Source organism: Physella acuta, unplaced genomic scaffold (assembly GCF_028476545.2).
Source record: "Physella acuta isolate Inbredline_101_S28 unplaced genomic scaffold, ASM2847654v3 ptg000213l, whole genome shotgun sequence".
In the NCBI taxonomy this organism is placed as follows: domain Eukaryota; kingdom Metazoa; phylum Mollusca; class Gastropoda; family Physidae; genus Physella; species Physella acuta.
Window position 1 is genome coordinate 879,550 of NW_026731732.1, and position 10,690 is coordinate 890,239.

General features: G+C 34.2%; 1 protein-coding gene across 1 annotated transcript; it reads right to left on the minus strand.

The window, feature by feature from the left end:
• Nucleotides 1-2,532: 2,532 nt before the first annotated feature.
• LOC131937589 (histone-lysine N-methyltransferase SUV39H2) lies at nt 2,533-9,889 on the minus strand. Its single transcript, XM_059295138.1, has 6 exons — nt 9,741-9,889; nt 8,944-9,017; nt 7,815-8,651; nt 5,306-5,458; nt 4,818-4,944; nt 2,533-4,272 (listed from the first exon to the last, which is right to left on the minus strand). The coding sequence occupies exons 1-6, from the start codon at nt 9,865-9,867 to the stop codon at nt 4,031-4,033; spliced, it is 1,560 nt and encodes a 519-aa protein (XP_059151121.1). The 5' UTR covers nt 9,868-9,889; the 3' UTR covers nt 2,533-4,030.
• Nucleotides 9,890-10,690: the final 801 nt, after the last annotated feature.

Here is a 10,690-nt window from a genome sequence, read left to right on the forward strand (position 1 = left end):
TGTCGGCCTCAAGTTCACGTCACCAGGTGAATCATTGGTGTCGGCCTCAAGTTTTAGTTCACGTCACCAGGTGAATCATTGGTGTCGGCCTCAAGTTCACGTCACCAGGTGAATCATTGGTGTCGGCCTCAAGTTTTAGTTCACGTCACCAGGTGAATCATTGGTGTCGGCCTCAAGTTTTAGTTCACGTCACCAGGTGAATCATTGGTGTCGGCCTCAAGTTCACGTCACCAGGTGAATCATTGGTGTCGGCCTCAAGTTTTAGCTCACGTCACCAGGTGAATCATTGGTGTCGGCCTCAAGTTTTAGTTCACGTCACCAGGTGAATCATTGGTGTCGGCCTTAAGTTCACGTCACCAGGTGAATCATTGGTGTCGGCCTCAAGTTTTAGTTCACATCACCAGGTGAATCATTGGTGTCGGCCTCAAGTTCACGTCACCAGGTGAATCATTGGTGTCGGCCTCAAGTTTTAGTTCACATCACCAGGTGAATCATTGGTGTCGGCCTTAAGTTCACGTCACCAGGTGAATCATTGGTGTCGGCCTCAAGTTCACGTCACCAGGTAAATCATTGGTGTCGGCCTCAAGTTTTAGCTCACGTCACCAGGTGAATCATTGGTGTCGGCCTCAAGTTCACATCACCAGGTGAAACATTGGTGTCGGCCTCAAGTTCACGTCACCAGGTGAATCATTGGTGTCGGCCTCAAGTTCACATCACCAGGTGAATCATTGGTGTCGGCCTCAAGTTCACGTCACCAGGTGAATCATTGGTGTCGGCCTCAAGTTCACGTCACCAGGTGAATCATTGGTGTCGGCCTCAAGTTCACATCACCATGGTAAATCATTGGTGTCGGCCTCAAGTTTTAGTTCACGTCACCAGGTGAATCATTGGTGTCGGCCTCAAGTTTTAGTTCACATCACCAGGTGAATCATTGGTGTCGGCCTCAAGTTCACGTCACCAGGTGAATCATTGGTGTCGGCCTCAAGTTCACGTCACCAGGTGAATCATTGGTGTCGGCCTCAAGTTTTAGTTCACATCACCAGGTGAATCATTGGTGTCGGCCTCAAGTTCACGTCACCAGGTGAATCATTGGTGTCGGCCTCAAGTTCACGTCACCAGGTGAATCATTGGTGTCGGCCTCAAGTTTTAGTTCACATCACCAGGTGAATCATTGGTGTCGGCCTCAAGTTCACGTCACCAGGTGAATCATTGGTGTCGGCCTCAAGTTCACGTTAAAGGTTATTCCAAGTTCACGTCACGTTATAGTGTTGAGCAGAGGCGTAGCGATGGGAGTGGGGGGGGGGGGGGGGACATATGTCCCCGGGCGCCGACCTTAGGGGGCGCCAAAATGGGTTGGAAAAAGTAATCGATGGTTTGAAGGGGGTGGAAATCAAAAGTCTGAGGGGCGGGAGGTGCAAATCGAAAGTTTGTCCCCGGGCGCCGGGAAGGGTCGCTACGCCTCTGGTGTTCAGAATACTGATACTTCCTAAAGGTAAGTAATTCAAACTGTCTGTCAGCTACATGAGTTTTATACTTTAAGACCAGAGCCAATTTAAGATAAAATAAAACAACGAACAACATAAGAAATTAAAATGAATTGCATATAAATAACACAATAGAGATAACTAGGTCAGAGTGAAAAATCTGTAAATTGTTACAGTTTGCTAAATTCCTACGTTGGTAGAGGAAAAGATGCTTATCTTTAATGAAAGTTCCATATCAAGCACCAAGTGAATCTAATTACTCTTTTTTAATTGAATTTGAATTGACCATTTAATACTTTAAACAATACTACACACACTATGGAGCATTGTTCCCTAATGCATTAGTCTATTATGTTCAATAAAATTCATTAATTAGTTCACTGAAGAAAAATATTTTTAAAACAATATTATACTTGATAAAACAACACTTTTAACATACATCTCTAGTTTACAGTTTGTCTAGTCATTTTAGATGCTTTTATTTAGTTCACACTGTCAATTTTGGATTGTGGCAAAATTTTGTAAAACAATTTTCCTGATACATTCATCATTGATTACAATACAAGACTATTTTTTAAGTTAATTATGTTATATAAGTCTTTAAAAATTAATAAACCGATTTCAGAACTTAGGGGAGATAACAGAATTAAGTTTAAGAAGGTTGCTTTCACACCCTAGACCAGATAATCATCTTTCAGAGGTAGAGATAACAATCTAAAGGAAACATTTTTAGTGGTATGTGGTGTCAACTTCATATAGAACAAATGACTAAAAAGTAGAAAATGAAATATTAAAAAACCTCAATAATAAGCTTTTAAAAGCACGGAAAATAAGCAACTAAAACAAACTAGCTTTCTTTTCTAAAAACTTAGGTCACTAAAAGAATGAGACCTCTTACATATTTTACCGAACAAGGCTGTTATTTAATGAAGCCAGTTTGTTCTATTTTCAGTGTATTATTATAAAGGTTTTTAATATTTGTTTCATTAATCTTGGATAGATAAAATGGTATCAGTTTATAAAAACAAAACAAAAACCGAATGTAAAGCTTGTATCATCGCTACTTTTAATTTTCAGTCAATTAATGGCAAACTACTAAATACAATTTATTTTAAAAATTTGATTTTAAACACACAAATTGTAAAAATGTACACTTCAAATTCATAAAAGTCTTGATGTAGAAAGTCCAACTCTAAGAATTAAACAACTGCTTGTTTTACAAATGCAAAGATTAGAACTTTCTTTTTCAAATTGTGAATTAAAAAAATTCCGGTATGTTCATTGGTCATACCAATGTATAAAAATAAATGGTTATCCAATTAACAAATTGGCTAATGTTGCCAGCAAATAGTTACATTCATTTAGAAATACAAAAAGGGTTTATAAATGAAATATCCATTATCAAATTTAGTCAAATCTTTTTATAGATTTTACATCATAGTAGATTAAGTAACACATTTCTTAATGTATTTTAATTCCACTTCTAAGCCTTTAAAGCTTTTTTCTTTTTCAGAACTGAACAAAAGGAAGTTTTCAACTTACATGTACATCAAAATACCAATCAAAACAAAAAATAAAATCTTTTAAAAATAATCATAGATGAATAAAAAAAATGTCCTAAATAAATTTAAGCTGCTGAGAAGTATCTTGCCCTTTCAGTAAGAGTTACTCGATGTGTTCTTTATGTACAGTAATTAAGCTTTAATTTTATAGTAATCTTATCTACCAAAATTATTTAGTAACAAACAAAACTAAAATGAAAACAAAAAGGTTCTAAGCATAAGATACTTCATAATTACTTTATAAGCATACAAATAAATTATTTCAAAAAATTATAAATCTATAAAAGAATAGGGTAGATTTTTTTTAACAAAGGAGGCAAATTTAACGGTAGCTTTTAAACTTTAAAGCCATGCATTTCAGTAAAAAAAAACAACAATGTTACAAATTTAATAATTAAGCAGTTCCAGCTTTAAAAAATATTTCTGTTAATGGAAATATCCACTTCAACATGTTTCACTCTTTCCTTGTTGGAACAAATATTGGAGGATAAAGTTTACCATAAAAAAATTGATTGCAATATAGTTATTCAATAGGCTAAATTAAATACTGTTATCTTAATTTTTAGTTGAAAAATAAAATAAAAATATGCAGCGATATTTATAAAATGATTACATTAAAGTATAGATATATGAGCAAAAGGTAAATCAATTTAACCACATAAATCTTATTCACATGGTATGGCAAATCTCAACTGGACATAGCTAAATAACATATTTCATAGATACAATATTATTTTTCATTGGTATTGATTAAGCTTTTGCAACAAAAAAATTCTAAAAAAAAAAAAAAGTTTACAAAGGAATTTTTGTGTGTTAACATCTAAGCTTTAAAAAAAAAAGGAAATAAATTTTTTTAAACTATCATTTAGGACCTCTGTAAACCAAAATAAAAAGAATTTCATATGATTAAACATTTTATTTATAGTTCATGAAGGTGGAAATTGTGGCAAATTTTTTTGTCAATTAATGATCACTATTTATGGCTTAAAAAAATAAGAATTTTCTACAAGATGTAGTACCACATAAACAGGCCATGCTAAACTTTGATGGTTTGACAGCATTTTCATCATTGCCATTACTTTCTGCACCAACTGACTCAGTATCTGAAGATGGAGGTGTAGGAATATTGTTGGGTGACAGCAGATTTTCTATTTCATCTGATAATGGTTCAGTGGATGTCACATCTTTGGGACTTTCATTTAATTTCTCTTCCTGCATTAGGTTACCTAAAATTAAGTCAAATTTGCATAATTAATCAATCATTTAGTGGATCACTGTTGCTTTAAAAAAATATGAAAAATAGAGATTTAACCATTCTGAACATACAAATCCAGCAATATTTATGAAAGGGACCAACAAAGCAAATGTCCCCCCCCCCCCCACCCCCCTAACAGATTATCTCTAAACAGTAAAAAAAAGTAGAATTGAAAAAACAAAACAAAAAAAACTGCAGAATCATGTGGTTCATGATAAATTAACTTAACACCTGTATTTTCCCCTCCATTTCTAAGGAAAGGTATAGCACTTTAAAGTAAGTTTCTAATTTTATTTGAAAACTTTGCACTGTATTTTAATACTAGCCATATTGTGGTTACCAAAATGTGCATTAGCAATAACTTAATTTAAAAAGCCCCCATGGCTAACTTTTCCACTTGAAATAATAAAAAAAACAAATGCTGCCTTTTTAAAAAATCTATGTGTTAAATCAATACACTAAAATGTCAAGATTAAGTTACATAAATAAACAAGAGTTATTAAAAGCAAAGCATACCACTCATATAATCAAAAGTTAGCTCTTCATTTTTCTTAATGTCTCTCTTGGCATATAAGCATATGTGTGGCAATCTTGGATCCAAGGTGTTTATCCACACAACATGAACCTCCAAATTAGGGTCACACTGAAATATTACAAAATAGGTACAAATAAAATTTAATATTTCAAACTTGAAGACAATATAATAAAAGTGAACAAAATCACTGCATAAGAAGTAGGTCAAAATTGAGTTACAAGATTTGCCACAAACTGACATTGTGAACTAAGTAAAAGCTTGTAATTTTAATACATTTTGATACAGTAAACTGAAGCATTGTTTTGAATAAATAGTATATAGATGTAAAATTCATTACATGGATGTCCCCAGTGAACTAAAACCCAACCCTATTCACACATCACTACAATGACATGGCACTATTTTTTTATATTAGTGTGTACTGTTTTTAAATTTTTACTTAAAAATTGTAATATGTAAAAAAACTTACAGAATGATTGATAAAATGGGCGGCATTACCATATGTGCCTGCATCTACAGAAAATGGAGCATCAGGGTCATTAAAATCTAAATCAAATAAATAGGTTCTACCAACAGCGTCATAGTCTTTTCCACGTCTTTCAGCTTCTTCATTGGTGATTACCTGTATTTAGTAAATATTGATAATGTTGAAAGTTGAATATTATGTGATATATTGTTCAAAGCCTGGAATTGTCTGAAAATGTACTACATATATAGTGTATTGTGGTAGAACTTAAATGGGCTACTATATAGTACAAGGACAGCCTACTGTCATAGGAAATGGACAATCGGTAGGCGAGTGTTCAAGCTGCAAAATCGTTCTGTTTAGCATAGACATTGATATCCATTGTGCATAATTTTTCAAATTCCTCAAATACTTAGAAATGCATCCATGTTAAAATAAAAATAAACTAAAATCAAGTTCAGTTCATTTGAATCAGAGGGAATAGTACTGATGAATTTTATTTATAATGAGTAGAATAATATATCTCAGCTCAAATAATATACCAGATACCACACTCATGCCAAACAACAACACAGCATTTAGATGTGTAGGTATAAGTTTTGCTTACTTCTAAACTCCATTCCTTCACAAACGTTTACCTACATTACCATAGTACATTACAAATATTTTGGAATACATATAAATGTGAATATTGCTATTTTTATTCATTTACATCATCTTGCAAACGCATAACATATCAATAGTTGACCATGGTGGGGGTGGTAATGTCCTACTGAAGCAGGGAATGTCCTAGACCCAAATAAATAAATAAATAAATAAATATATATATAAACTAGTGTAGATACAAAATAATATATTTGGTTGTCATTAAGGACAAGGTTAAGGCCAAAACTGAACCGAGTTATTTATAGTTATTATGAAACAGTTTTGTGACGTAGCTGGTGTGACTAAAATAGAATTTGACTTGTAAACAGAAAGACAAATGGACAAGCCAATAATAGAAACTATGCAATAGGTGGTACCAAAATAGAATATTGTTGACAACACCGGTTTTACAGCTAGGTATGACTATAAACTGCGTGACATTTGGGTAGAGCGAGATAGTAGATGTGAGCTCAAGGAACGCTGCAAGATAGAAGATGTGTGAGAAACAAGGAGGAACGCTGTGAGAGAAGGATTGCAAGATAGAGAATGGATTGAACGCAGAGACAAGTGTTAGTTGATGGAGATACAGAGTGATATAGTGCGTGGATCTGAGACATTGGAGTTCTGTTGAGATTAACCTAATTTAATCTGAACTGATTATTAATGAAGGAATCAAGTGTTGTAATATTGAACCTGCGGTCAGAGTGTGCTTCTTTATATCAGGTGGGTGGATCGGTGCCAAATGAGGTGTCTACGGCCTAGAGGCGGGAATTCCTAAGCAGCAGGCAAATACCCACAGACAGGTGGTTGTTCACCTCTGTCGCATTTGGAAGCCGTGAGAAGGGGTCGCAAAGACCTAACAAAGAAGGTCACACGTCTGCTGCCTTGGTCACGCACTATATATTTTATTTATATATTATATATATATATATATATATATAAATTATCCATACTATATTGACTATCTGAAGAAGCCTCAAAATAGAATTTTAAATCAATAAAAGTAAAAGAGAGGTCATCAGAGCCTACTTATACAGCTAAAAGTAAAAGAAGAAACGAAGAAACAAAATCCCAGAGGATAGAGGAGCAGACAAGGACATAAACTAACTCACTACGCCCAATATGAAATTACACAGCCTTGTCACTTCAAAGTAAGATAGAATCTTTATGGCAGTATTTGCTTTGTGGTTCAAAGACCTGGAGGGTTACTAAGGCAAATACAGACAGGTTACAGTCATTCACAAACATGTTTACAACCTATCCTTAGCCAATAGACAGAGGCATTATAGCCTGCAAATGGGGATAAAATGAGCATACCCTAAGTTTGAAGAGGATAATATCGGGAAGAATGCGCTAGACTGGAATTCCCAGGGAAGGGGAAAGTAGGCAGGCCAATGAAATCCTGGAGAATAGTAGAAGCAGAGATAAGGGGTGCTGGGCTTACACTGATGTATTCAAAGAGAGCTCCTCAAAACTGAGTCCAGTGGAGAGGTGTGACTGCAGCCCTTTGATCCTCAAAGACCATGAAGTAAGTCAAGCTAATAAAGTCAATCATGGCTTATGGTAAAATAGCTACTACCATTAGATTTGTGGTTTTATGTTTTGATGACTGAAAGCAGTATAAAACACTAAAGTAAATAAAATATATTTAAATAAAACACACTCAAACAAGGGGCTCAATTAACCTCCCTCTTTAAAATAAATGCTAGCATAAGAACACTAGAAACAAAAACCTGAATGACTGATCAGAATTGGGGTTACAGTCACAAAAAATATGAGCTTAAATATTTGTAACCAGCATACTCATGGCAAGAACAAGATTTTTTGACAAACACTGGTTAAGATAACAACCCCTAGAATTACTTACCTCACCAACATACTCAATAACAAAAGCTCCCTTCTTTATTAGCTGAAGAGACTTAACTCCCCATCCTCTTCCATTTGCTGTGCGAAAAATACACAACTTGTATTTTCTGCCTTTTTGTGCAACTCTGTTAAGGCAATCTGAGCCACATTTACAACGCACATTGCACTCAAAAATTGGAACACCTCTTGGTACTCGTAGTCTTGAGTTTGATTTATAATATGCTAGCTCAGCACCACCAGCAACAGGACAGCAGGTTTTTCGACATTCATAGCAATCCTCACACTCGCAACCTATCAGTGGATCTTTGGCAATAATTACACCTGGGCCTTCTTTACGTTCATTAATATAAATAAAATTGTCTGGTGGTCCCTCTAAGTCAACATTGTTTTCCACAAACAAAGGTGCTGGATCATAGCCTTTAATGATGGCGTTAAGTTGATTCTCCCATTCCTTCAGAGCTTTTAGTACTTCACTGCGAAATAATTTTTTGTTCTTTGACTTAGGTCGCATTAATTTTGTATTTGAAATAGTCAATAAACCTTTCTGTTGTGCCTTTTTCTTTACAGGACTATAAAATGTGACCATGTCCATTGGTGACATTGTATCAATTAATTTTGACTCTAAAAGTTTTTGAAAGAGTTCATCTATCTTCTTTTTTTTAAGTGTTCTGAAATCTTCTTGGCCTGAGAAAGCAAATTTTCTTTTTCTTAACTGTTTTCCTGCAACATTTTTATGGTATTCTTTTAAAATGTCCTCACAGCACAAATTTTCCTCAGGCTCCCAACTATTGAATTCGTTCCCCCAGCCATGCCATTTAATGAGATAATAGACTTTGTCCTGAAATATTTAATAAAATTTAATTTTTGTGTGCGCATTGCATCAGACATAAAGTATTTTAAAAGTTAACAATGGTATTGAACAAATTTTTCACTTAATATTCTTAACTTTATGTATAAAATTTTTGGAAAGAAAACTGTTTAAATTATCCAAGCAAGAAAAAATAACTATGCTTGTAACTTAAGTTGAATACCTGCTTCAATCATCAATTTTTGAAAAGGGTAAAAAGAAACAAAAGTTTCTATCAGTATGTGTATTAAAAATATTGAAAATAAATTAAAAATACAATTACTTCATCCTTCCAATGGTCCAAAACAGCTTCAACTTCAAATTCTTCTTCCCATGTGATGATACCTTTAGAAACAACTGTGAGAACAAATGATGATAAACAATCAAATTTAATTTAAAATACTAAAAAACACCCCGCTATATACTATTAAACAAGAAATTATGCATAAATAAAAAAGTGGGAAGCCTCCAACTTTGATTTTCCAAACATAAATTAAGAAATCAGTTTCATATTGTTATCCCTTAATGAAATCCTGTCATTTAACAGACCATGGGCGAAACAAATATCCGCGCCTCCAAGTAGCCACAATATTATGTCACATGGATCTCAATTAGTATTACGACTGTGCAAGCCCAACATGTGTGAACAGAAGCATGAATCTCGTGGATAGTGTACATACTTGAAGTAAGGATGAAAGAATTTTGACTAATAAATAATACAATTTTCTAATCAGTCTCACTTAAATTTTTGGACATGTTTTGTTATTTCAGGACATCTTAAGTAATTTGTGGAAAATTCCAGGAGCGCTGTGCAATATCGACAGCGGCGTATGAACTACATTTTTATTCCCTCTAATATGTCTAGTCTTGATTTATAACAACAACTAAACAGAAACATTTTAACAATCAGGGTTACAATTATTTTAAATGATGGTCCAATAAAAAATTCTGCTTTCTTTGTAATTATTTAATAAAAAGTGTTGAACACTTAAGAATACTAGCTATAAGCCCCTGATTTAAAACTAGAAGTTCATACATTTAAGCTTAAATCTTAAGGTCTATCTTATAGTCATCACTTACATTTGCTTATTAATCTCTGTGATTGGCAGGGACCTATACTTTTGAGCATTTCAAAAATCAGAAACTTCCTAGTATCATTTGAAAGCTTTAAGTGGAACTTTTCGCACTCTTGTTGTATTTCTGCCATGCCTAACAAACATGGCACCACACATATCTGTAGATAGAATAAAATTATGAGAGAGTAGCTCTATGAGCATATATTCATTAATTTTTTTAAAGGCAAAATAATGTATACTTAAATAAATACAAATCTTTTTACAATGGAAAGTAGGACTTCATTTTTTAGCACAAAAAATTGTTTACAAGCTATTTCTAAAGTAGACAATTTTGACCTATTTTCCTTTCTATTTCCTGACAATGCAAGAATATCAAATGTTCATTGTAATTATGCCTAGATATTTAACTCTTCATTAAGCTGAAGATAAATCATTCAACAAAAAAAGTGGTAATAACTAGATAGGGGTCATCCATAAATGATGTCACGCTTTTTGGGTCGATTTTTATCCCCCCCCCCCCCCCGTCACACATTGTCACAAAAAGCCAGACCCCCCCCCCCCCCCTAAATTGACGTCACACCTCAGCCTACCACCCCCCTCTAATTTGCAGTTGAATTTTTTTTTAAAACATCGATATTTTTCCAAAATTATATCTGAACTATGTCAACATAGAGTATTTGAATCAATTTCTATTACAATTTATTAAGAGTTTTTCTAAAACACGAAATAACGTTTCCTGACATTGCTTTTTTATAATGCAGAAGTGTGACGTCACACCATCTGACCCCCCCAAGAAAGACCTGGAGACGTGACCTGGAAGATGACACCAAGAAGATTGGATACACCTGGGGACAGTTGGAAAGACTAGCAGAGGACAGAGACGCCTGGAAAGCTCTTGTCAGAGTCCTATGTCCCAGGAGGGATGACAGGCAAACCTAACTCATAATTTGTTAA

What these genes read in the sequence shown, in the direction of transcription:
- LOC131937589 (XM_059295138.1), bottom strand. Translation starts at nt 9,867, where the DNA reads ATGGCAGAAATACAACAAGAGTGCGAAAAGTTCCACTTAAAGCTTTCA. An exon ending in TGGACCATTGGAAGGATGAA is followed by an intron (nt 8,652 to 8,943) that starts GTAATTGTATTT and finishes TAAATATTTCAG; the next exon opens with GACAAAGTCTATTATCTCAT. An exon ending in AACTTTTGATTATATGAGTG is followed by an intron (nt 4,273 to 4,817) that starts GTATGCTTTGCT and finishes ACTTAATTTTAG; the next exon opens with GTAACCTAATGCAGGAAGAG.